This window comes from Agelaius tricolor, unplaced genomic scaffold (genome assembly GCF_023055355.1).
Source record: "Agelaius tricolor isolate 1412-34295 unplaced genomic scaffold, bAgeTri1.0.p SCAF_4, whole genome shotgun sequence".
Taxonomy (NCBI): domain Eukaryota; kingdom Metazoa; phylum Chordata; class Aves; order Passeriformes; family Icteridae; genus Agelaius; species Agelaius tricolor.
The window spans coordinates 30997952-31025322 of record NW_027269264.1 but is presented as its reverse complement, the minus strand read 5'-3'; the positions used below and the strand labels follow the sequence as shown (position 1 = coordinate 31025322).

At 38.1% G+C, this 27371-nt stretch overlaps 1 protein-coding gene across 1 annotated transcript in view; it reads left to right on the top strand.

Moving 5' to 3' along the window:
- The window catches only part of SLC1A1 (solute carrier family 1 member 1), a 50808-nt gene that overhangs the window by 12279 nt on the left and 11158 nt on the right, over nt 1-27371 (top strand). Inside the window, exons 2-8 of the mRNA XM_071425102.1 lie at nt 1342-1482; nt 17861-17953; nt 19535-19649; nt 21481-21523; nt 23652-23759; nt 25059-25243; nt 27251-27358. Coding sequence (XP_071281203.1) covers nt 1342-1482; nt 17861-17953; nt 19535-19649; nt 21481-21523; nt 23652-23759; nt 25059-25243; nt 27251-27358 — 793 coding nt within the window. The remainder of the gene's footprint in view (nt 1-1341; nt 1483-17860; nt 17954-19534; nt 19650-21480; nt 21524-23651; nt 23760-25058; nt 25244-27250; nt 27359-27371) is intronic.

The window sequence follows — 27371 nt, the reverse complement described above, 5'->3', positions numbered from 1 at the left end:
ATTTACTCTAGTACCTTCAGGATCAAAGCCTTAGCAACTAACTTCAACTCATGTAACCATTTTACAAATCTAATTTTATCTTGCTTGGGCTTATCTAAAAGTGCAGAGTAAATATTTTCAACTCATTTATTCAGTACCTAGATGAGAAGTAGATATCATTGTGTCTTATCATTCTTTAATCAAGGTTATTTGCATAATATTGCAAATATCTTCAAGGCTATTAAGATTTAAGATTGCTCCAAGGAATTCAAACTGTCTGTATTCACTGGCAGAGATGACACCTTGATCAGAAATCTTAATAGTTGACTAGAGCAGCTCATTTTCTTGGAAGGTTATCTGGTTAATTTTCCATCTCTATTAACAGGAAAGACTTGGTTTTTACTCTGTTTTAATTTTCATTTAGCTTGATTTTGATGATGGAGAATTCTGACTTGTTCTTTCATTGGATCCAGTTAGAAACTGGATCTCTTGATCTCTTTTCATTCGGGACTGAAGCATTACCAAGCTTCTATGTGAAACAACAGTTCTAGTGCTTTTTAGACACCGATCAACACATTTCCTGTAACTGTCATTTTAATTTGAAAATCATGTTGGAATGGAAAACTGTCAAACTGAAGAATTTTGTCTTTTGACCCATAATTTTTTTTCTTTTGGTAGAAGTCTTATCTGTGATTTGTCTCAGAAGTGGGAACTGATAATTCATATAATCCAAAGATAAGAGGATGTATAAAGGTTCCTTGTGCCATGGCTCAATCACTGATTGAATTTATAATCTGGTATTTTTAGGCCGGTTGTGTTGTGAAATGAGTATGAAATGAGCAGAGTATATTTTTGTTGTTCTGTTTCCTAGAAGTTATTAAATTAATTTAGTGATTACAGTCACACGCTTTCCTAATTATGTAGAGCAGCAAGTACTCAAAGTGTTGCTGATGGGTAGGCTTATTTTCACCAAAAAAAAATAATCTGAAGTGTTTATGTCACCATCTCTCTTTAGTGTTTGGTAGTGTTTATATAGTCTATGGATTTTTTAATGCCAGTTATGAGTCTTCTAGAACTAGTGAAGGTGGGTAAAAAGTCAGTACTGGACTGGACTGATAATCAGACCACCTAATCAGATTTTTCCGAAGACATACCTAAAGACATCCTGCTTCAGAATTATGTGTTATTACTTTGCTTATTAGAAAAGGAAATATATGATCTTACCTAATTTAGAAGTTGTACCAGAGTTGTGAAAATACGTTTATTTCTTGCTCTTTTTATTCTGCTATTTTTTCTCCTTGTCTCACATGTTTCTATTATAAACTACATCTAATTTGTGTAACATTTTTATGTCCCTTTTAGGTATTGGGATTGGCGTGCTGGTACGGGAATATGGCAGTCTGTCTAACTTGGATAAGGTCTACTTTGCATTTCCTGGGGAATTGCTGATGAGAATGCTCAAACTCATCATTCTGCCATTAATCATATCAAGTATGATCACAGGTATGACTGAAAATGTACTGTTGGCTTGTGGGACTATCATTGGTTAGCTTTTTTTCTAAAGGATATAACCCCTAAAAACAACTTGATGGAACTCTATACTGAGAAATAGAGATTTCATACTTTTAGGTTAAATTATTTCTTTATATAATGAGAATGAGAAAAGATTTAGAAAGATCAGCTCTATTATCTATAACATTATATAGAGCTGTGAGCTAATAACTTTGCAAATCTATAGATTCTTGTCTCTCTCCCTATTTTCAGAAGTGGGTTAAGCACATTGCAAGCCCAAAGCTGCAACTGCATATTCTGAGGTAGAGTTAACTGTTGTAAGCAGTCTCATGATGCCATTTCACAAGCAAGAGAGAGCTGATCTCATTGCCTTTTATCACGAAGAGGACATTCATGATCTATACTTCCTTGGTCTCAGCAAACTTCCCTGAGGTACCTTGCATGAGGTCTAGCATTCACTGAACCCTTCTGTGAGTCCCCTTGTACTTCCCCAAAACTGAAAACTCCTTTGAACCAAGCGAGTGCTTGGGAGACTGTGTGACCAGGAAGGGAAGAGAGAAGCAAAGCTTCCATCTTCTGGGAAAAGCAAGCAAGCTGTTGGCTGGAACCCTGCCCTAAATGCTAGAATTTGCTAACAGTTCACCCACAGAGAAAACTTTGGAAAGATTTGGTGGAGAAAGCCCAAAGCAAGGAGACAGAACTGAACGTCAAATAGCCTTTCCTTAGAAATAACTTTTTTCAAAAAAGGGAAAGCCAAGTAAACTTCTCTTTATTCTTTAAATCTTTACTGAGGGTGCAAAGATTGTGAGTGTTTTCTTTTAGCTTCTTGCAGGGAATCATGACACATTGGTCCCTTTTCATCTCCACAAAACTTCTGTTTTGACAACATATTCATGCCTAGATATTCATATCTGTAATGTAGGATGAGAGGAACCCAGTGTTAGAATTGAAATGGAGAATGTCAAGAGCTGCAAGATCCAGAATGGAAAGCTGCCAAAGGCAGAGTGAGAAATGATGTCATAAAATAGTCAAGGATTATGTCCAAAGGAATGAAGGAAGGATAAACAATTGTTAGTGTGTAAAGGTGAGGAGAACCTTAGTTGGTTCAGGTTCAGCGGTGTCAGGCTATCCAGGAAAATTAATATCCAGGATATTTATTGTGTTTAAATGTAACCGCCAAGATAAGATTAGGACATTTCTTTTTTTGAACAAGGTTTTATTTGTGAGTGAAGTTGGCCTCATGTCTTCAGAAATAAATTGGATCATTAGGATAATCATGAAATTAATGATTTTTTAAATCTATCTGTCCAGCACTTACAGGGGAAACAAGAAACAAGAATCATCCTGTTAAAAAATATTGTGCTCATTAAATGTATAATGTTCTAGTATGAGTAAACTGCACTTGTAACTGCTAACACAAGCTTGGATTTTACAGATTGCAGATTACAGTCAAATACAGAAATGACTGTATAATTGGAAATGCCAAGGTCAGAATCACGGCATCTCATGGTGAGAATGAGATGCTCTGATTCTGACCTTGGTATATCCAATTTCCTTGGCAAGTAAGGGCATATTTTTCTTCACATCTATATTAGAATTTTAGGCAAGGGAAAGGAAGCAAGATAGATAAAAACAGAAGCTACTTCGATAGAGTATGTAGGGCTTTGCAAATGAACCACAAATGTCGGTGCATGATGCTATTTACCCGTATCCATCCTCAGGATGTTAATGAGATATTGCCTCTCATAAAACAGGTATGTTAACCTTCCAAGCATCAGAAATGCACATTTGAATTGAACAAGTAAACCTGTGAATGATTATGAAGCATACTAGTAATTTCTCTTCTTTTACACAGAGTCATATAGAGTGATTGAGGTTGGAAGGGATCTCTTGAAACTATCTAATCCAATGCCCATGCGGGATGTCATGGTGATACTGGCTAAACACCAGATAGCCACAAAAGTCATTCACTCACCTTCTTCTATTGTAGTTGGGCAGCGGAGAGGGGAAAAAAATTAACAAAGGGCTCATGAGTTCAGATAAGGACTGGGAGAAAAATACTCTAAGGGCAAACCAGGTTCAAATTTGAAGGTGTAAAATAAATTTATTATTAATAGAGTCAGAGGAGGATAAGGAAAAGTAAAATAAACTTTTAAAACACCTTTTCCCCTGCCAGCCCCTCCCTCCTTCCCACTGACAGTGGAGGAAGACAGGGTGTGGGGGTTCTGGTCAGTTCATCACCTGAGATTTTCTGTTCGCTCGGGAAGAGGAATCTTTTCTCTGCCTTGCCATGGGGTCCCTCCCACAGGCAAACAGTCTTCCCAAAACTGCTGTGGAGTGGGTCATATATCCACAGGCTGCAGTCCTCTAAGGACAGGCTGCTCTAGTTTGGAAGTAAGGGCCCTCTCTCTATCTCTGGGAGCAGGAGTTCCTCCCTCTCTATTCGGGTCTCCCATGGATCACAGCCCCCTCCAGCATCCACCCATTCCAGCGGGAGCACTTCTTCCATGGGCTGCGAGTGGATCTCTGCATCCCCCATGGACTTCATGCATCACGGGGGGACAGCTTGTTTCACCACAATCCTCATCTCACGTCTGACACTTGGAGCACCTCCTTCCCCTTGCGGCATCACTGACCTCAATGCCACCATGTTGTTTTCTCTCACATGTCTTCATTTCCTCCTCTTCTCTGACAAGAAGAAAAACTGCTCTGTGCAGGTACCATTGTCAACAAGTTCTACCAATTCAGAGATTCCTGCACGATCCCACAGTGCCGAGAGGTTCCACATTGGGAAGTCACTCGTTGTGTTTCTGCTGCCAGCCAGGTGACCCTGCTGCCATGACACGGGCAGTGATGGCTGCGATGGCGTTGGCACCATTTAACATCTCCCTTCATGCAGAGTCTGGGAAGGGAAAGCCACCACCGCCTCTGCCCTTCTGCCCACGGCGTGGCTGCCTAGGGGCGGCCAGGCAGGCAAGGCCCGCCGCAGGCCGCATCAAGATGGCGGCGGCTACGGCTCATCGCCACCACTGGAAAAAACTGTGCACATGCTGTTTTGCTTTTCTTCTTAAACATGTCATCACAGAGGTGTTACCAACCTCTCTAATTGTGCCGGCAGCATGTCCATCTTCAGAGCCATCAGAAATTGCCTCTGTCGGGCATGGTGGAAGCTTCTAGCAGCTTCTCACAGAAGCCACTTCTATGGCCGTCCACTGTTACCTAATAATCCAGGCTGTGTCAAATCAACACATAGGGTCAGCTAAAGCAGTGTCTTCGTGTTCAGATTAAATCTCATAGGTTTTTAAATTTTTGACTATTGTCTCATGTCTTGTTTCTGGGCACTACTGCTAAGAGCCTGGCTCTGTACTCATTCCCACACATCAGCAATTTATACACATGACTAAGGTCCCTCTGAGCATTCTCCTCTCCAGACTGAACAGCCCCTGCTCTCTCAGCTGTCCTCATGTGAGAGATGCTCCAAAACCCTCATCATAGTTGTGGCCCTTTGCTAGACTAAGTCCAGTAATTCTATCCCTTTCTTCTACTGGGGAACCCAGAACTAGACCCAGTACTCCAGGTGTGGCCTCACAAATGTGTTTAGAGAGATCACCTCCCCCCACATGCTGACAGTGCTTGTCACAGTGTTGCCCAGGAGTCTGTTGGCCAGCTTTGCTGTGAGTTCTTACTGTCTCATGGTCAGCTTGTTGTCTGCCAGGACTCCCACATCCTTCTCTGCAGAGCTGTTCTAGCCAGTCAGCCTCCAGCATGCACTGGTTCCCTGCAGTATTCCTGCCCAAATGTAGGGCTCTGCATTTTTTTTTGTTGAACTCCAGAAGATTTCCCTCAGACAAATTCGCCAGCCCATGCAGGTACCTTTGAGTGACGATGTAACCATCTCATACATCAGCCACTGCTGCCAATTTTGTCTTGGTGATTCGTGCACAAAGCTGTTACCTGTAACCAAAATCTAGTATTTTGATATGACATAAATTTACAAAAGGCATCAAAACTTCCTAGACACCTTTGAACTCAGCATCACAGTCTAGTTAGAGTAATGTACCAAATGAGCCATTGTAATTGTCTCTGGTGCACACACGTCACTTTCAGTAAAGGCACAATAACATGACAATGTTTTTCTCTCATGGTGAGATAATTGCATCCCCTTTACTTGTAAACTAAAAAGACATACATTCTGGACCAGCTGAAGTGTTGTTACTCCTTTACCTGCAGTAGCTTTGAATATATTATGGCCCCAAGTACCTCTGAGGATGTGAACACATACATAAGTCCAACAGCTGTGATCATCAGATACAGGCCCTATAGGCATCTGCATAATACATGTATTCCAGCGAGGTGGACATCCTCAGAACACGTCTGGTCCCACCAAAGACAACTAGCCAGCATGCAGATTATGGTGCTTTCCTTGCATATCCTACATTTAATCAAGAATGATGAGGTTTCTTTGGAGGAAAATGCTTTTGGGTCTCATTCTGGGAAAGGCATTGCCAAATGCAGAAATACGTGGCCTTCCACTAACAGTAAGGCAAACAGTGAGCTGTCTTGTTTACAGTCATAGCTAAAGACAAATCCTGGATCTTCCAAAAATTTTTCATTCCCCTCTTTGTTTGCTTCTTTACAGTAATTTTTGAAAGTGTGAATTTTGCTTTTGATCTGAAAATTCAAAATTTCAAAGAGGACATGTGGTCTAACTTGACTTTAGTAGTAAGGTTTTTGACACTCTCACATAACATTCCCACAGATCAACTGAAAAAATACAGGTTAAAGAATTGCACAGTGAGGCAGATTGAAACCTGTCTGAATGGGCAGACCCAGAAGGTTGCAATCACCAGCACAAGTCTGGTTGGAGACAAGTCAGTAGTGATGTACCCCAGGATTCAATACTGGGGCCAGTCCTGGTTAACAGTTTATCAATGACTAATGATGGAGCTAAGTGCTTCTTCAGCAAGTTCACAGGCTTGTTCAATGTGCAGAAGAGAAGGTGACAGGGAGACTTTATTCCAGCTTTCCAACACTTAATGTAGTCTACAAGAGAGCTGCAAGGGGTCTTTTTACATGGGCATCTAGTGCTGAGACAAGGGTCAATGGCTTTAAACTGAAAACAAGCAGGTTTAGATTTAATAGTGAAAAGAAATTCTTTGCTCTGAGGTTTGTGAGGCACTTTTCAGGAACAGGTTAACCCATGGAAATTGTGTTTGCCCCATCCCCAGAATTGTCCAAAGTCATGCTGGATGGAGCTCTCAGCAACCTGTCTAGTGAAAGGTGTCCCTGCCCTTGGCAGCTGTGTTGGAACTAGAGGATCTTTAAGCTCCCTTCCAACCCAAACCATTCTATGATTCTATGATGCAAAATATATCACCAAGACATTTTTGAAAATGCAGTCTGTGGTTTTCTTTTTTAGCATCATAATGTCTTAAAAGGTAATGTCACACCCTGAGAAGAATCAATTTATGCTTTAGAGATGAGGAGCTGTGGACAAATGCATGTCCCATGACCAGATCCCAATCCATTTGTGCATAATGATGTAAATCAAGCCACAGCAAAGAGAGTGGAGGTTGGAATCAGTCCTTGAGATTTCAGGATTTTCTGCAAAATTTGAAGTAAAAATAATTTTAATTTGTTGGAATAAATTCCATCTTAGTAAAAAAAATCCCTCACTGATTTCCTCAGTTAAATTAGGAACATGCTTCTTCCTTCTCCTTGGAGCTTTAATTAGAGCAGAAAAACCCTTACCTCTATTTTGAGATTCAAAAGGTAAAATTCTCCCTCTGAAGAGAAGGAGGCTTTGTAAAATGTGGTTTTCATTCACAAACTCAGCTCCTTTGAGGATAAGAGATGAAAAGCATTGTTTATGTACTTATTTAGCGTACAAGTTGCAATTTGTGGAATTTTTCCACTAACCTGCCTAGAAGCATAATTGTAGCCTAGCAGAAAACTGGCATAAGCACTGAGCATGTATTTGTTTTGAAAATCTTCGTTAGTAGAACCTTGCTTTGGGGGTGGAATAGTCTGAGTAGTACTCCAACTCAGAGCAAAATTTTAATTTTTCTCTTCTTCTCATAATAATTTTAATGGATTCTTTACTCTCACCTGAAAGTCTACCCCTGATGATTTGGTTCAATATATAGAGCTCTTTTGTCTACCTATGAGATTTCTATGCTTCAAATTGGTTAATAGCATACTAATGCATCATTCATGTCAAGAAATTATTTGTATTTTCTGTCTTCTGCTGTAGTGACATGGGAAAATTGAAAATGAAAATCAAAAGACTAGAGTGTTACTCAAGATCATTGCTATGATGTCAGAACTACAGCTGTACTGAGTGTAATACTCCACACCCAAAATCCACTCTTTTTGAAGTAATTCTCTAAAAGAAGAAATATTAGACAAATACAAAAATATGTTATTTTTAGGTATCCTGTAGGGAGAAAGAATTGAGAGAAATCTCTTGTGTGCTTCATGGGAGTTTTGACACAAATCTAATCATTTTGGGAGTACTTATGACATATAAAGTATCTTTGAAAGTCTTAGAAATTCACAACTCTAATTTCATTCTGAGAATGAAAATTCCCTGGAGTTGTGCAGTGTATTTCATTAAGGGTGCATACTGAACAGATTAGTCCTCTTTAATCACCTCAGCTTTCTTTTTCATGAAGTGAGATTCACACAGTATGCAACAGCAGGAAAAGTTTGTAAATCTGTTTTCTATCAGGATCCCCATAGAACTTAGGTTGGAGACAACTGTCAAGTTTCCTGAACAGTTGTTCCCTTCTACTTGGGTACAAGCTGAGGAAACTTACGTGCCTAGTCTGAAGTTTTATCAGTCCGCATAAAGTGTCTGGCCTTACTTCCTGCACCTAAGTTCTGTGTTAGTAGCTAGTGTCAGGGGATCTGGATCTTAATGCAACATCCCAGAGACATCCAGATACTATGATAATAGCATGGGTCTGCTTCCCATCTCTTTTCAATTGGTCCCTCTCAGATGGGGTTATATCATGCTGCCTGCCACATTGATTTTCAAACTGTAAGCCATGGATCTTGATGTGCAGATCCTTCTTCACGGCTAGAATGTATTATGTCAAAAAAATTCACATCACATATGTGATAAATGACCTTTTCTTTGATGATGTTTCCAGAGTTACCCATAAATACCGGAAATTTTAGCTTTGTGTTAAAACATGTGACACATAGCACAGCAGGTCCATGTCTCAGATCTCAATATTAATGACATGATTTTATCACCTGTTCAACATCTGTTTCAAGTTCTGCAATAATCTGTGCCTCATTTCTTATCTTTCCTCCCTGACAAACTATTAATAAAGCTTTTTCTTATGTTTCTGACCTCCCCTGCACTTTCAGCCTTCACAGACAACTTCAAAGAGACTAGAACAGATGCATGGGAGTTTCTTGCATTGTGAATTTCTGCAGGCTCAGCTATGGGGAACACCAAAATTTCTTAAAGCCATTGATGAGGCATTTGCAGGTACACATGGCATACTTCAGGAACAGTGGGAAAAAAGACAGTCTCAATTACCTCTCTCAGGGCAGCTGTAAGTGAGCTACAAATACAATGTCTGCTGAGCTGTGGGTCTGGCAAAACTATAAAGCTTCCATGACTGTAGAAATAAACTCTTGCTTTACTCCAGGGCCTGCTTTGACTCCAGGTCCACTGCAGTCTGAAGCATCATGCCAGTTCCATTTTTCCCAATACTAAATATACACTCTTACTTGCACTTGCTACTAATAGTACAAAGGCAATGATTTCACCAAAAATCTGCCTCAGCAGTTTCTATTTCTACAAGTCCAAGAAGCGCAGCTATTGGGAGATGCTCCATTACTTACATCCTTAGGCATCCTTAACAGGCCCTGTGCATCACCAGCACAGTCCTTGGGAAATTACTGGTCAGTTTAACATACTCAGGGACTGTCTTCTGAAGTACCTGCATGTTCTTTGTATGCTTTGCTGTTTCTTAAGCCAAAAGAGCTTCCAAGAAAATCAGATCCATTGTATAGTGTTAGTAAATTAGTTAACTGGGCTCAGACAGGAGACTCACCTCTTCCCTCTGTATCATTAATTGTGTGAAGGTCAGAAAACATTACAGTACTGCTAATGAGTTCTGCCTTCAGCTGTCTTGAGGGATGTTGGAAGTTCTGTCCTTGCTGTCCATGTGCAGTCATTGAAGCAGGCAGGATGGCAGAGTCATGAGTTATTAATGGACAAGACTTTGTGCCCCTCTTCTTCAGATTACTTCTGTCATAGTCATCGACTCCTTTCCCATCAATATCAGTACCTTATACAACTGAGACAGCCTCTACATTATTTAAAGTTTTAAATTAAAGTAATGAAACTTTGAAGTGCACTTCTGGTTCATGGAGCATGATTACCACCAGCTCTCAAGGGCAAACAGCTCCAAGAGAACAGCCATTTTGTGGTACCAGCTGTCACTGCCTCCTGTCCTAGCCATATCACTGTGGGCACTGCTGGTGGTACCACTGTAGATGGGTCTAAAGTCAGTTGGTGTCTTCTGTGGTTCTCTTGTGGAGCTCAGGACATATACAACTGTTCAGGACATATACAACTAGATACTCAGGAAATATACAACTAGATGAACCAGATTTCGTTCACCTTTTACACTCCATTTCCCTATGAGCAGATATCACAATTGATTAAAAATGCAGTGTCATGTTAAAGGGCTTTTTTAATAGTTTGGAAGTTAAATCTTGTCCACCTACACATATTGCCACCAATAATTTTGAGGGAATTCAAGTAATTTCAATACTACAGTTTTCTGTATACACTCCATACATGTATCACCAGCAGCAGTGCAGGGGCTATATTTCTGCTGCATCCTTGAACTGAATCTGATTTCTGTAGTGAATCTTGTTAGTCTGTCCACCTGTCTATCTTGGCAGATAGATATGTCATCTTCCTTCCTTTCAAGTTCTTCTTATATTCCAACCAAGGAACATCATCTCTCCTGAAAAGTCATTAACTTCAGATTATATAACCTCTAAGAGCTTTCTAGAGAAAAAACTAAAATGTTCCTAAAAGTGAGGAATAGAAGGCAGCACTAATACCCTCTTTCTCCACATGTCTCCAATAAGCTCTGTAGGGAAAGATCATAATACAATGATTGTGCCAGCTGCCAAGAAGACAGCACAACAGTCCCTTAGCAAACTGATATCCAGGGTCAGAAATTCCCTCTGTTTTATAATTGCTTTAACCCTTTCATTGCTATAAACTGTTCATCTGCCATTTCACCCTGTCTGGCATTTAGAAAGGTTCATTACAATTACTTTTTCAACCTCATCCTAAATGAACCAAGACATCTCTCAGTATTTAGGCTGTTATAACTATTGCTATATTCCACATTTTAGTCTCTTTGTTGGGATTTTTTTTCAAATAATATTTTTTCAAGGCCTCTCCAAAGTTAAGAGACCAATATTTGACATGTTAATCCAAGTCTCATTAGATCATGTAATTAAAAATTGAGAATTTTCTGACTTGAATTTTTTGGTGATATTTAAATAGCAAGAACAATTGCTTAAGCATTACCTGCATGCATCTATCTCTCTTTCCCACTCTCTCCCTAACACTGTGCCCCTGTCATGTGCTAGTTTTTCTCATTTCATTTGTAAGACATTTTTTTGTTGCACTGACACAACTTACTAGTGGGATAACAATCACTTGTTCTAAAGAAGAGCAATAATGAAATTTCTATCAAGTCGATTGAAAAGGTAATTGCTGCCATAGAAATCCTTTTCCTTTACAGTAAGTAACAATGACATTTGAATAGACGGGATAACTGCTGTTACAGAAGAATTGACAGAATAGGAATGGAAGACTTCTGGTAAAAACACTAAAGACAGTAGATCATAAAAAATCTCATTTGAGAGACTGCAAATCACTTTCCATTTGCCATAGCTTTTTCATTACCTGATCTTCTCAGCCAACATATGACTTGGAACTGTCCTCCTAATGAGACTTAGCTAAAGAGGTTATTCAGTTAGCTGGGGAAAGACTAGTTGCAAAAGATCTTTCCAAGCCCCATGACACAGTAAACATGAGGAAAAAACAAAATTATGAGATGCATATCAAGTGAAAGATGTTTGAGAATGATCTAGTGGCAACAGTAACCTGAGTCCTTTGTCTCAGATGAGCAGTGGACAGTACCTCGTGCTGTCTGAAGTCTTGTGTGTGGGTGGTATTTCAGTAGACAGTTGTGAATTACTTACTCAGTCCTGATAGTCTTGTTCAAACACAAGTAACATGTTATTACATTTCCCAGAGAATTCCACAGAGCATCAGGAAAAAAAGGAAAAATATTCACCATTCATCTTTTGGAAGAAGCAACAAAAATTGCTGTTAAAGTAGTCTGGAAACTGAAATTTCAGGGAGAATATGAAGAAAATGACATTTCAGGAGATTATTGACAGTCAGGGCTTAACTACAACATCATGCAAATAAAAGGGCAAAATGGGAGAGAAAGGGCTCAGAGTCTGGAATGGGAAGAGGGAAAAATCATAGATGACTTAAAAATGTCTTCAGTAAAGCACAGGCTCTGAATTCACCACCGTGATTCCCTCACTGCACTTATTTTCCAAATTGTATGCAGGATTTTCCCTTCAAAAAGTGAGCATAGACCAAGAACAAAAGGAAATATTGGGCCAAGAACAAAAAGACAGAGGACAACTGGCTTTGGAAGCTTGCTATACACTGCTTGTGCAAGCAATAATCTTGCTCAACACTGGAGCTAGAATTTGGTGTTCACTCCTCAGATAAAAAGCACGTTGGTCTTCTGAAGGTAAAGGCCAAATACTGTTTTAGCATTGGTAGTGTTTCCCATTGCAAGTAGAAGATGGCAACTAATTCAGAACTTTCACTTGCATCTAAGATTGTTTTTATGGCCTGACCACTAACTAGCCTTGTGATGACCAGTGAATTAAATGAGAACTCTCAGAAGAGAGTGTCAGCACTCTTTTGGGTTTTTCTCCTCAGTACTTTTAAATAATAAATATTACCTTTTTGCAACAACACATAACATAGTTCACCACAGCAATAAAGTAACATTACTTCTTTTATATAAGACATTGTGATCCCCTTAGAAGGACTGCCTATTGAAATTCTCTGTATGCATTTTAAGAGTTGCCTATGGTTTTCTATTTTTTTATGTCTTATGCAACATTCTGTAAAAACTTTTTGCTCTCCTGGATGCTCACCATCATTTAATTTAATTTCATTTAATTACATATAATTTATTTACATATAATTTCTATGATGTAGTTTATTGCAGCCGCATATATATATGATGCCGCATATTGCAGCCAGAAAAGCCAAAATGGACATGAAGAAATGAAGTGTGAACACCTGGGAGAAGTCGAGAATAATTTTGTGATTTATCTAGTGATCTCAGAAGTTCTTCAATTAGTCAGTAAGGCTGCTGGCAGTTTGGAGCAGTTTCAGAACTGTGTTTTGCCTTTGAATCAGCATTGTGGTCATAGCTGAAAAGGTCTAAAAGCCATACAGTTCTATTCTTCAGGAACTTCTGTTGTTATATTTTTATTACAATTGGGAATTAGATAGGGAATTAGGGTATCAGAACCCTGAGAGAATTGTGTGCAGTTGATATGCACCATACTTGAGTTGATTTTCATCAGAATTGAATTAGCCTGTAAAACTAATAGAGAAATATACCATGTGGCTGTCAGTAGCGTGAACTTGGAAGGACCTTGAGCCAGACTCTTCCTTCAGGCCCTGAGTCACTTAAGGAGAACAACTGTCAGTGCTAGAAGCTGGCTAAGTGGCATCAAGAAAACTCACATCTTGATCCTCAAGTGTGGCTGTGTTGCAAAAGGAGTTAAACAGCCTAGCCTTTTATGGATTATACATAATTATCAATGTGTTGTGCAGATAAAGTGATGATCCTGTCAGCTTCCACCAATCTTTGGAAGTCTGAGAACAGCTAAGTACTGCAAGAGATGGACTTGATGATGGCACTGAAGTTTGTAGAGCAGCAATAAAAAATACCAGGGGGTCTAGGTATGATTATTTCTATTGAACAGAGTCAACCACTACACCAAATTTATGATTAAATCTCTCATGATGTACTGAAAAAAAGCACCTGGAAGCATAAATCTGTGTGTACAGTTGCATGTATTCCAATCTGTAGAATGGTATGAGAAATTCTAAGGATGTAGGTGTTATCCCGTAGGGAACTATGAAGATGATATCTGGCAAGTCAGAAGACCCCTGTGATTGTTTCCAGTACTTCACAGAACTCATTTTACTCCCAGATCTCACAGGACCGCAGCACTGGTCTCACAAGAGCAGAGTGAACAACTCTGGAATTACAGTGCTGTGCCTCAAACCAAAGCCATTTGGCCATTTGTACATAGGCATCTTTACAGGTCTCTAAAGTGGACATATTTTATGTTCAGTGGCTACTCCTGAAAAATTCTGGAACACCATGTTTCATATTTAAACTTAGTTTTGTTTAAATGAGACTATTCCCTTAGATAGCTTTATCCAGTAGTATTTCAGGGAAGTAGTTTTAAACATGTACAATTTTTAAAAATTCCTGCAGTGCAGCATTTCACTTTAGGAGGGTTTTGAGGTCCTTATACAAGAAAGAGTAGAAGGGAGAGACTTCATTTCACTGATTTTTTAGGTTGTATTATTTTGCAAGTGTATGTCATACAAAATAGAGAAGAGAAAATTGAGCAAAAAAAGAGAAGAGTACTAAGAGCTTCAAGCTGGAGACTGTAACATAGAAAACGTGGGAGGTGAATTGCAGACTAGACAATTGATTCCAAAATTTTACTTCAGTAATTAAAACCTTAACTCTGTTCTGCTAAAATCGTATGGGCAGAGAAGTAGATAGATTAACAGATTTTAACATCAGTTTAGTGTCTTTGGTGATGATCTCACTCTTAAGCCTTTTAGTATCATAGCCACAGAATTGCATTTTGTGCTTCAGTGGCTACAGCTGAGTTAGGAAATATTTTATAGGAAAACTTAAGGGACTAATCAGAAATAACTGCAGTTTTGTAATGGCATGGGACGGAGGAGAATCTATCGTGCCTGTTCAAACTCTATACAGTAAATTATATTACCAGTTTATCTGTTCAAACATGTTTAAATTTGGGGATAGATTGAGGGAAGAAAGAACAAATACATTAGTTGGAAAAGTTTAGTTGTAATCCGAAGTAGATAACCAAACCTCATTACACTGCTTTTGTGATCTAATTTTGAATGACACTGCAGACTTTCCTTTTGAAGCAGCATGTGTGCCATCTTAGTTTGAGTAATTAGTGTTCTTCTGAACTGAAACTGGTGTTGTGTAGTAGTTTAATACTACTAACTTTGTAGTTAGTAGTGGTTTAGTGCTTTCTTCAATACATCTTCTATTAACTCTTTCAGTTCCAAAGTAACTGAAAGACATGGTGAAACTAAAGCCGTCATGTAACTACAAAGGGAATCTTAATTTCAGTTTTCTTGAGAAAAAGGCTAGTAGCTATCAATTATGTTATCAGTTGCTCATGACAGTAGGACATATCTGGATAGAAGTCCATTATTCTATATCATATTTTCTTATGTGTGACAAGCTAACATGAAAAAAAAGGAGCTTAGTAGTATACATCACCCAGTGTAAACCTGTGTCTGTGGCACTTGTAGTGAATGCTATTTCAGTCTCTAAATGGAAACATCATTCTGAATGCAGGTTTCAGAGTACAGCAGCTTTCAAAAAATGCAAATCCCACACCTATCATCCCTAGACCATTGTTGTACTTATTCAGCCATGTCTGTCAATAATTTGTGTGGTTTTATGGTTACCAGCAACTAGCATCAACATGACAATGGAAGGACAGGCTAGATCCTAGCACAGCTTGCTCACTAACAGGATCATTACTCAGTTTAAAAAGGCAGGGGCAAAGTTTACCCTTTATTATACCTCTATAACTCTACTCAGCATAATAGTTTGCAAAGGGCTTTCATTTGGAGCCAGAAGAATTCCTGTCACAGGAATCTCCTTTCATATTTACTGTAGGATCTTTATAACTGACTACTCCAGGGAAATAACCTTGCATGATTATTCGGCTCTTAACTAAGTCAACAAGACTGTCAGAGAAAAAAAAAAAAGGAAGGCATAAGTTTTAGAATAAAATTCCATTATTTCCAAGTTTTTTTAACTTTTCATTAAAAGATATGGAATGGTGGCAATACCCACTTGCTCTCTTTTAAAAAAAATATGTGAATTCTTCCAAGTTAAATTATCAGGTGCAGAAGTTTCAACATTGAACAGCCTTTGAAAATAGGCTTGTCCACAGAAAGCATTATTTGTTATTATTGGTGTGAATTGACACAATCAGGTAACCAAGGGAACCGCCAAGTGACAGCTGAAACACAAAGAGTAGATTTATTTCATTACCTCACAAAGAGTAGATTTATTTCATTACCTCACCAACAATGCTGGTTGGCCGAGGCACATGGAGACAGAGCTCCCTTAGGCTTGGCTCATCCTAGCGGCCAATGTGGGGGAAGTGCTTGCAGCCTGCCTCGCTGTAACAGAAGACTTCCTGCATCTCTGTGAGAGTGTGTTATCTCTCCACAGGAATTCCACTTCTCAAAAGAGGCGTAGGCTGAACAACACTAGGCATAATAAATGGAGTTTTCCCACACTGACATTTTTAGCATTCCCAGCTGCAAGGTCACTTTGGTCTAAACTATTCCCTCCCGCTCCCCATATTTTCCAGTTTTAACCATTTCCTCCCAAAACTATCCATTCTCAGGAGTTCTTGCTGCCATGATTTCCACAGCCGAGCCCACAGCAATGGAAAAGTCCTCCTTTCTACCTTTTTTTCCCCCCAGTTCCCAAGGTGAGAAATGGAAATCAAGGCTCAGATTCTGTGTTCATTCTGTTATTTGTGCCTCAAACAATATCCTTACTGCTGACAGTTTTGTGTAATAGCTGTGGCATTGTTTTTCTCTGCATTAATCTGTATTCCTTTGCCATATGAATAGTTCATTGATTATCTTTATTTGCTTTACAAGTGAGAGAATCTTTGCACTATGATTTCTGTATATATGTGTAGTTCTTCTGTACTCAATCTTATGGTACACTATGCCATGCAAGACCCCAAGATAATCAGATTATGAAATAAAAAAACCTTCATTCTTCCCTCTGAGTATTGTTTGCATTTTGAATAACAATTAACAGAACTAGTAAGACATTATATGAGTACTCTAGGCACAAGTTGTCAGTGCTGTTAGTATAACTTCTGAATGAGACATCAACACATGGTTAAACTGTGCTTGCTAAGATCCTTTTTGAGCTCAAAGATCAGTAAGTTACATGTATGTCAGATCTCTTGATTTTTCTTCCTTCACATTTGAAACTATTTTTCCCTGCAAAATCACACTTCTCTGAGGCTAAATATCCTTCTCATGGTTTACCTTTTGTATACAAAGGAATCCAGCCAGTCTTTGATAAACTGACTCAATAAACCAGTATTAATGGATCACAAATATATAATAAAGAGAGAGCAGTGAATTATTAACTAATGTTGTTATAAACAGACAAGTTTTGGAGTCAAAATGCTCACTTTGCCCTGGTTACTGATTTTACACATACAAGTTTTATAAATCTTTTAAACAACTAATAAATACTTCACAAGAAGTTTCATCTAGTATTGTTGCCAGGAGCTAAGTTGACCTGAGTGTAATACCTGTCTCAGCACTTTCCCTACCTTCATTAGTAAATCTGCCATCAGTTCTTGACAATGACATATGCAGGTGGAAAAGTGTGGACCACCCAAACTTCAGAAAAAGCTTTAGTCAAAAATCTAAAAACAGTAAACCTGTTAATGAAGACAAACTGACCAGAAATGGTCCTTACTTGTCTGATAAGCCTTTGAGCCACCTGGGATAACAGGCCTGAGCAACTCTCTTCACATGGCTTTTAGCTTTAAAGCCAAAATGTTACAGATCTGGAAAAAGGGAAGCTATGAGTTAACAGAATAAGGAAATAAATTGTGACATGTTCTTGTAAACCAAAGAAATCTAATTAATCACAAACATCAGGGAATCAAGAAAGCTCAATTGTCTTTGTTCTAGAAAAAAGGTGGGGGGAAAGGGAAAACAGATTTTTGAAAAGAAGCAGAAGCAAATATGTTGGTCAGCTACAGATATTTTTCAGAAGGGCAAATGTCAATTAAGTATTTAGAAACATCTTGAATAAGGAAAGATTTTCTGCATAGAAGTAAGAGACAGTAATTACTTCTCTCTACAAAAATGACAACATTCTTATAAGACTGTTTTTTATTGTTTTGTTTCTGTGGCTGTTTTTTGCAGGTGTTGCTGCTTTGGATTCCAACATTTCTGGGAAGATTGGTTTGCGAGCAGTTGTATATTATTTCTGCACAACAGTCATTGCTGTAATATTAGGTACTCTGTGATTCTGTAACTTTTTTAATCATCAACATTGCCTAATTACAAATGTACTGCACTGTGACATTACTAATTTCTCAAGACAGGATGTGGAGATAAGATGGGGAATCATACCAGACAACCTGACATTACCTGTAGTCAGATACAGAGAGGAGCTGTCCTGCTGTCCATGGTTCGGCTGTGTTCATATCCAGTGTGAAGCCACAGGCAATTTCACCATATATTTCAGCTCAGGGAAGATTAGGAGCTGTCTGCTGAGATAAAAAATGACCAGCTGTGAGAAAGCTGAATGAATGTCAAAGACCAACCTTAAATACAAAGTGAATTTCCTCAATTGCAAAACTGATAGCCTGTTCCTGATTCTCATATTGGAAAATATGTAGTGTGTCACACCTGAAAGAATGACAGAAAATACTGGTTCCTTTGTCATCTTGTTTCTTTTCTTAAAGGCTTTTTCCCCCTCTGTGACTGCCAGGCTCCAATCCTAGATCTCCAAAATTCTCATCTCCTGTTACAGGAAGTTCCTGACAAGCAACATTGACATGTTTTGTATTTGCTTAAAGAAACATCCTCAGCCTGCCTTCTTAAATAAGAAACAAAATAAAACAATCTATCTCATATGTCTTGGTAATTTCTGTGAATACATAAGGAATGTTATATAAAGACTAATATTAGTATGTATCTAACTTTGAAATTGTTCCAACTTTGGGTGAGGTGTTAAACCAGACAATCTCCCAAGGTCCTTGCTATTCTGTTGTTCCATGGCATTATGACATTACTTGTTTCATAATGCAGAGCTATGCAAATACAGTAATGCTTTTATTCATTAGAAAGACTTGTTCCTGCCTGGTTGAAGGGTCATCCAAACAGCTCTTTCTCCCTTCTTTCTCCCTTCACTGAAATTTAGTCGTTTCATTTGCTTTGGCTTTCTCTGGACTTGTATAAGGGGAAAAAAAAGAGAAAAAAATATTTTGAGAATTTGGAGAATAACAATAGCAAAAATTCTTAAAATGGAGCCACTAAAGTAAATGAAAACTTTGTCATTGATTTCAGTATTTAAAAGGTCAAATCTAATATTTCTTAATCTACTTTTTTTTTATTTCTTTCTTTTTCTGAGGCCTTCTCTTACATAACTATATTGCTACCTAACTTTAATGAAACACCCTGTGACTCCGGGGTGCACACTTGTATTCATTTCTGAAAGCTAGTAAAAAGAAGACTACATAAAGGACAAGGGAAAAAGCAATTAAATATATTCACTCTGCAAAAGTTGCAGCACACTCATCTGAAGCCAGCTAAAGTTATTTACCCTCTTGGTGAGCAGTAGTGATGTAGTACGATACATACAAAAACAAAGCTAAAGTGATGAAGTCTAGGGGCAAACCTGCAAGTAGCTCCTGTACTAGGGGAACCCACACATTTAAGGACACCACCTGCAGACTTTTCTGCACATACTATCAGAAGCACCCAGGGAAAGTGTTTGTTGAGTTCACAAAGAGTTTGGATACACAGGATATACTGAGGAAGAATGCACCAATGCCTCTGCTTGCACAGTGAGCTCTGCTTCTCCTTCTGCAGGGATTATCCTTGTTGTGACCATTAAACCTGGAGTGACTCAAAGAGCAAGTGAGATTGACAGAATGGGCAGTACCCCAGAAGTCAATACTGTTGACGCCTTGCTGGATCTGATCAGGTGAGATTTTAATTTTTAGTTTCCATATCCCCTTTGCAGAAGTTCAAACCAACACAAATTAAGTTGTGATATGTAATACAATAAAATGCTTTCTGATACTGTTTGGATGAATAAGGGTAGTATTTCAACAAATTAGACATTTTAAAATTTACTCAAAGCAGTTTGTTTAGAAGTTCTCTTTACAGCATAGACTTCAGCTAATAAACCAGTGATGAAAAATCCATCCTTCACAGAAACTGACATGCAAGATTTATCTATTATGAGGAAAAGATGCATAAAGGATTGGTGGATTACTGGTGGATTACTGATTGGCAGCTCCTGTGTCATCCAGCACAGACAACCAGCTGAAATTGCAGAGCTGTGGTTCCCCTCTGCAAGGCAGCATGCAGAGTAACAGATGCAGTATGCCAAGATTTCCAGGGGTTCCACAGTCAAGAAGTTTGCTGCATCACCAGTATCTAAGGCAACTGTATAATGTGTCTTTCCCCATTAGCATCATGGACAATGATATTTTAAAGTGGTTAGAAGAAGGAAACCCCTAGAAAAGTCTGCAGAAGACAGGTGTAGGTTTTCAGAGCTACTGTGTATAAGGGATTTGAAGAAAAATAACTCCAATAAAGGCTGCATTTCCAATAGAGGCTAGAGGCTAGGTGGTACCTTCAAAAATATTTCTGTTGATTTTTTTTCTTCTGGTATATTTAGTCTCTATTCTGGGTCACCATTCCTGCCCACCATTTTGCCTTTGTAGAATTTTTACATAATCTGTCACGTAAGAATCAACTGCCACATATCTAGTAGTTTGGGGATATGCTATAGATTATAGCTCAACTTCTTGCAAAGAAGTTGAAGACTGTAAATTAGCAGTTAAAATATTTGAAATTCTCTTTTAAAGGAATTAGAATTGCCTATATATTTATATTAAAAAATATGGATAGAAATAATAGATTTAGGATTCAAACAAGACAGTCTTGTAAAGATGAAGGAAAAACCCACACTTAAACAAACTGATTTTGCTTTTGAATAGATTTTGCTTTTAAAACTTGAAAACCAAAGGCAGGAGTTTGTGAAGGATCTTTAGGGGAGATTTTAAAACTTCTACTTCAGTATATAAATGTATTATATATATAAAATGCATTTTCTGCACTGGATTGGATATTTACCAAATACCTAATTAATGCTTTCTTTTTGCAACTGTTTGAATCTGAAATTGGCATTTGGAAACGAGTCACACAACTGCATTGCACTAAATCTCCTAATTTTTTGGTGTTTGAAAATGGTCCTTGACACCAGAATAACACAGGAGAATTTACCATTAACGAAGATTAATTTCTGAATTCAAAACTACAATAGAGCATACCAAATATATTATTCTTACAGCACAGCCTTTGTAAGAAGTTTTTTATTTTTCTTTTCTGCCTATATTTGACATAACCTATAAAGATGGTGTGTCCTATATTTCTTACACAAGTCAAGGAGATAATGTAGCAGGGATAAAATACACTGGGTTTAGTATCTTACCAATAGAAATGTCAAATACTAAAAAATAAGCCCAGAAGTTCAACAAGTGCAAGCAGGAAAACAGTCATTGGGACTCTTAAACCCTTAATTTCTTTGGAAAAAAAAAATCTATCTATCTGTCTGTCTATCTATCTATCTATGTATCTATCTATCTATCTATCTATCTATCTCTGGTGATGCTAAATATACTTCTTTCTGCTAAAAGAAACAAAACATGATCTGTTTTTTAGCATCAAATTTTATCATTTTTTTATAGCAAACAACTTTTCCTTAGTATGCTGTTGTATTGAAATGCTTCTATGCTTTATAACAGGAATATGTTCCCAGAGAACCTTGTTCAGGCCTGTTTCCAACAGGTAAGTTTGCACATCCCTCCTTATTTCTGTAGTTTTCACTGTTAACCACAAATTATTTTCATATGTCACAAAAAAGTTGTCAGGCAAGACTTATTTCTGAGAAGTCCAGGAATATCTTCATCTCCTATAAAAAGGTGGGGGTTTAAGGCATCTTGGTTCCATTTCCATTATGATAAACATTCTGCTATCAGCTATTAAGTCCCAAAAAAGCACTGTTTAAGACCTGGATGCAGAAACCAAGCAGCATGTAAGACAAGAGGTTTCGTTTTGGGACAACAAGAGTTAGAAGAATCATCTTAAGAGGATTAGTTGCCTAGTTCTTAAGAACCCTCTGTGTCTGATATAGTCTGTGTAAGTTAGCCCTCACCCTGAAGTGTCTCACATCTAATATCAATTGCCAGACCAAATCCTTTGAAGGAAAAGGATGATAACTGTCGTGAACGGCGGAAGAATTGCAGCACACAATATGCGTGAACAGCAAATCCCAAAGTTTATTGATAGCTCACACATATTTATATTGGTGTTAATGAAGCTTATACATATTGCAAAAGCTGAGCTCATTATTGGTTAAAGCACACTTAGATCAACCACACCTACTTCTATGCTCTAATGATTATTTTGTTTCTATGTTTACATTCTTATAGCAACTCTACTTAGGCTATCTTCATTTTCTGGCAAGCGATTTTCTCCCCCATCTTCCCGTTTCAGCGAAGGTCACCATGACCTCTGTCAGTGATTGGACACTTATTACTTAATCCCCAGCTTGTTTCCCCTATCCTTATCCAACGGTATCACATCAAAGTGGCCTTTCTCAGCTAGCCAATTATCCAAAAAGCTCTCCACATATAACTAGTAGTCTATTTGAGACATCTTTCAGGAAAAGGGAGTGTTGCAGGATGAAAGAGGAAACTTCTGTCTATATATTAGACTTACCAGCTAACCTCCCCCAGAAATTTAAATCAGAAATTTATATGCTGCTGTGCACAACTCACTTTATAAAACTTCTCCATGTAATTTTTGTCATCATTACTGGCCACCCCACACTAAGGGGACAGGCAGGCTCTTTTAGGAATCCTTGACAGAATACTGGTGGCATTAAACTGTAGTTACTATTAAAGTCTTGTTTTCTTAATGGATTATGATTAGTATAGCACAGAACTTAGAATAGCACAGGATTTCTGTGAACAGAATCAGTGTAGAACAGTTTTATAGTAGCACAATTTAACTTGTTATCTAATCACCTGGAGCCACTGCATATTTGGTCAAATCTTAATACTTAATTTGCTGTATCGATATAACAACCATAATCTATGTTTGAAAAACATATAAAAGAATGCAGGTTGGTCACTCAGTCCTCAGAGGAAGCAGACAATGATGGAGGCATCCCTGACCACCAGGTCTCACTGTCCTGCAGCAGTTTTGGTCCAAGTTACTCACTAGGACTTATACCTGCTTGGTTTTATGGACAGTGTACCTGCTGCTGTTACATTTGCCTGTTCTGTGACTGCATCATCAACATCGCTTGTCTGGCTGGGTGCCTGAAACATTTAAGACAAATAAGGAGAGGAGTAGTCAGCCTTGTGCCAGGAATCTGGAGGCTAGTAGGGAGCGGAAGAGTAAGACTGTTCGGTTTGTCTGCTTGGTGCACAGGACCTTGAAGACCTGGCAATGAGGGGAGAGGGAAATATGTAACCCATTTGAGCACTAACAATGTCTGTTTGCCTAGCATAGTGGCATTAGTGATGCTGACCACATCACCAAGGGCCTCTCCTGGCATGGCTGTCAGCAATTCTCTCCAGACTGTTTGTTCCAGCAAAAAATTCTTGCCATTGTCAGGAGCTCTAGCTCATGCCCCACAAGACTGCAGCACATCCATGGGGTATCCAAGATCCTGGGGAGCAGCATACATAGGATATTATTTGTGAACCTCTTGTTTGATCTACAGCTTCTGAGGAACAGAGCCCTGACGGCTCACATGAATTGGGAAATAAAGTGTTTGTCTATATTTGCTACCTTCACTTCAATTGGTTAATTTTTCTCATATTTTTACTGCGCCTTTGTCTGTTCTTCAGTTTTCTCATTTTTCTAAATAAGTTCTTCTGGATTTTTTTCTTTAAAAACTTTCCAGTATAAAACCAAACGTGAAAAAGTTAAAACTACAACTGCTGTGGATAAAAATAGCTCCATATTTCGAGAGGAACCCACTACAACAGCTACAACAGCAAAGGCTTCAGAGGTACGACCTTTTATCCTTTCATTCCTTCATAATATATGAAGTAGGAAGAAAGAACAGACTAAATTTGGTTTATTTCATGTGGTTAGTGATGAAGAAATGATTGGAAATAGCACATAGATGGATTTTAGCAAGACTACAGAAGTTAATTAATAAATGCTTAGAGGTCCTTCCAGTAGGATTAAGAACATCAGAGGATCCCATGGGTAATTGACCAGTCCAAAGAAAACAGATGAAGATTGATTACTTTTATCTGCTTATGAATTGTAAATTTTCTGAAAAATTCAACACTCACTGTGGAAAGACTAGATGTACATCACCTTGAGATATTTGAGTAGCAATAACTGTAACTGTAAGCACTAAAAAAGAAAATTAGTTGAAAATAATAAGAAATATTTTAATGGAAAACAAAACAATATAAAGCATATGTTAATTAATAGTTTTTACTCTGAAAAAGAATGTACAGAAAAAAAAGTGAAGAGGTTTAAAAAGCCTTTCATTAGAGGTGTAGAAAGCTTTTGGGTGTTAATGGTGTATAAAGTCTAGACTTACTCTGGAGGAGAGGGAGAAAGGAATTCAATAGAATGTGAATGCAGAACTATGAACAATACCAAATCAATATACATTTTATTGTACTCCTTCCAAATTTCATCTCAAAGTAATAATAGCATGGGAAGATGGGCTATATGAAGAGACATTAATTAAATCCTGAACCAGAATGTAGTGAAGAATTGCACGCTTTTGTTGATATGTTCAGGCTGCACAGAAGAATGTATGAATACCTCTTTAGTAGGATTTTTATGCAATGTGCACACAATTCTCCTATAAATTATGCAATTACACTGATGTCCCAGTTGTTAGGCAGTGGTGAATTTATCTTAGATCCAGATACAAACCCTTGAGTTGCTCAGAAACTAACGCAAGGATTCTGCATCTGTGTTTTGCTTTCCAGTGGGGAGTAAATCTTGAGTGTAGAGGAGTAGATCTTGAAAGCATGACTGTGGATACTTAGACCTTGCCATACTCAAGTCAGAAGTCTATAGAAAGGACAGCACAAATTAAGGGGTGCTTTACTCCCTGCTGAGGTTTGGTCAGATCCATACATGGCTTTAAAATACAAAATATTCAAGTTCAGTTTAGTGTATTCCTGAACTTGCCCACATGGCAATTTCAGAAAGCCAGTAGAGTGGCTGGGAAAGAGCTTCATGTCTTTCAAAAAAATCTAAATGTCTTTTCGTTTTAGAACTCTTTAAAGTAAATTCACTATTTTCAGTATTTTTTTCTCTTGATTCCAATTTATAGAACAAAACCCAAGAATATAAAATTGTGGGGATGTATTCCAACGGCATCAATGCGCTGGGGTTGATTGTCTTTTGCCTTGTTTTTGGAGTGGTTATTGGGAAAATGGGAGAGAAAGGACAAGTGCTGATGGATTTCTTCAATGCGCTGAACGAAGCTACAATGAGAATAGTTCAGATAATTATGTGGTAAGTTCAAGGGCATACTAGCATTTTCCAATAACTTCTTTAAGTGGATTTTGTCACTGAAGAGGTAAGAGGAGACTCAACCTCATGTTTGCTTTTGCATAGTGCTTTACAGAAAGCAGCTTTCAAAGAAGGATTGGTAAAAATTTTCCTTTCTACAGAATTTGATCCTCTTGAGGGAACTGGAAACAGGGCTTCTTAATATATACTAAAGGAGCAGTCCTATTGGTTCCCAAGAAACTTGAGTATTTTAGACATTCTTGCATGTCTAAAAATTTTATTACAATATTTACATCATATTTTAGATGTTTATAAAAAACTAGTGCACTAGTCATTTGAGGCCTCTTTTGAGGATAAGCATTACCACTCATATGCCCTTCTGAGTCTTGAACATTATTTACTGAAAGACATTATGTTCACAGGATGTCTGTATTGGATCTAAGTTCCTTTAGAAATCTGAATTAATATGCAAGAAACAGCACAGAGAAAAAATAAAAATGGTATGCAAAATACAACTTAGTATCATTTACCTCCTGCTTATAGGTTTTGTGAGACTACATTCTCATAATGTTCTCAGACAAGAAAAATAAATTTAAAATACAGAAACATGTGTGATAGTGTTTGGTGGGACTTCACAGCTATTAATAGAATTTTATATGTGCAAATCACAGTTACAGGATCAGGACTATAAATACACACAATTCCTTCCAGAGCTTGATCCTACATGCAGAGTGCCTTGTGCCACTTATTACAATACTCTGCTCATGTGCACGTTTCATACCAGTACCATGTCAGATCTGACCTTTCCATGGGTTTTTCTTACATCCCAGCATACTGAGATGTATGTAAAACATACATCTGTTTGCACAATTCTTGCTTCCTTAAAGAAAGGTAAATTAATTTCTGCAACTGGTCCTGTGCTAAGCAGCTAGTTTAGTCCCAAGCTAAGTTAAAGCCCTGTGAGATGGGTTGCCTCATTCTGCAGAAAATTACCAACAATGAGACTCCAGACTTAGCACGTGCCGTACAGGCATTTACATATAAATTGATTATCCATTTTCTTGCATGTGCCAGAAGCTGTGGCTACAGGCTCCCTGAGTTTCTACAAATGTGGGAGCTGTTGTTTGAAACAAGACAGAGTTTTCTGCTGAAAGTATGAGGAATTAGTACTGTTTTCATCAAGTTCAGTGCTTAGAGGAACTAGATATACCTGCTTTCTACAGGGGTAAGATACAATTTTGTTTATGAGATAGCACACATACATTTTATAAATTTATAATTTCTATTTTAAAATGGATACATTTGATATATTCACAAATTTATAGATTAAATTATACTGCTCAAGGCTCTGGAGTAATAACTTGTCTCTTTGACAGCCTGCTCTCTGGAACCAAAAAAAATATGCAATGGAGCTGGTGCTAACATAATTCCTGATATTTCCCTTGAATTTTCTGTAGGCAATAGCCTATGCAGCTGTTCAGATCCATGAGCCACAGCCTTGTGCAGGTTTATTCTGTGCAAGTGACACAGATATAACCCCCAGTGCTGCAGGGCAGCTCCTGTAACTACAGGAGACCTTTCCCATCTGTGTGTGATTGCAGACTAGACAGACACTGGTCTCAACCCAGCAAACTTCCACCCCCAGGGAGCCTGTGGCTATACACAAACATTTGCTGTAACAGGGTATATGCCCATACCCCTTCCTGACTTCTGTGTATTCTGTGTATTCTTTGACACCAAGTTATACAATACTAGCTAGACTACGTGTAGAGTTACATTTACTTTTATTTTCCAGACTTTTTTCATCACCTCTGTTGTAGCCTTGCTGCAAATGAATAAAGTCCAATGTATAAGATAATTTAAGAAAAAAAAATCTGTTGTTGTGAAATAGGACATCAAAACATATTTTTTATCTCTTTAAAAAAATTACTCTGGGAGAGAAGTTATTTCATGGTAAGCATGCAGTATGTCTGAGAATGTATTTTTGATAGCTTTATTTTTCCTTTCTAGGTATATGCCAATTGGTATCGTGTTTTTAATTGCTGGGAAGATAATAGAAGTCGAGGACTGGGAAATCTTTCGTAAATTGGGTCTTTATATGGCTACAGTAATAAGTGGGTATGTCATTTCT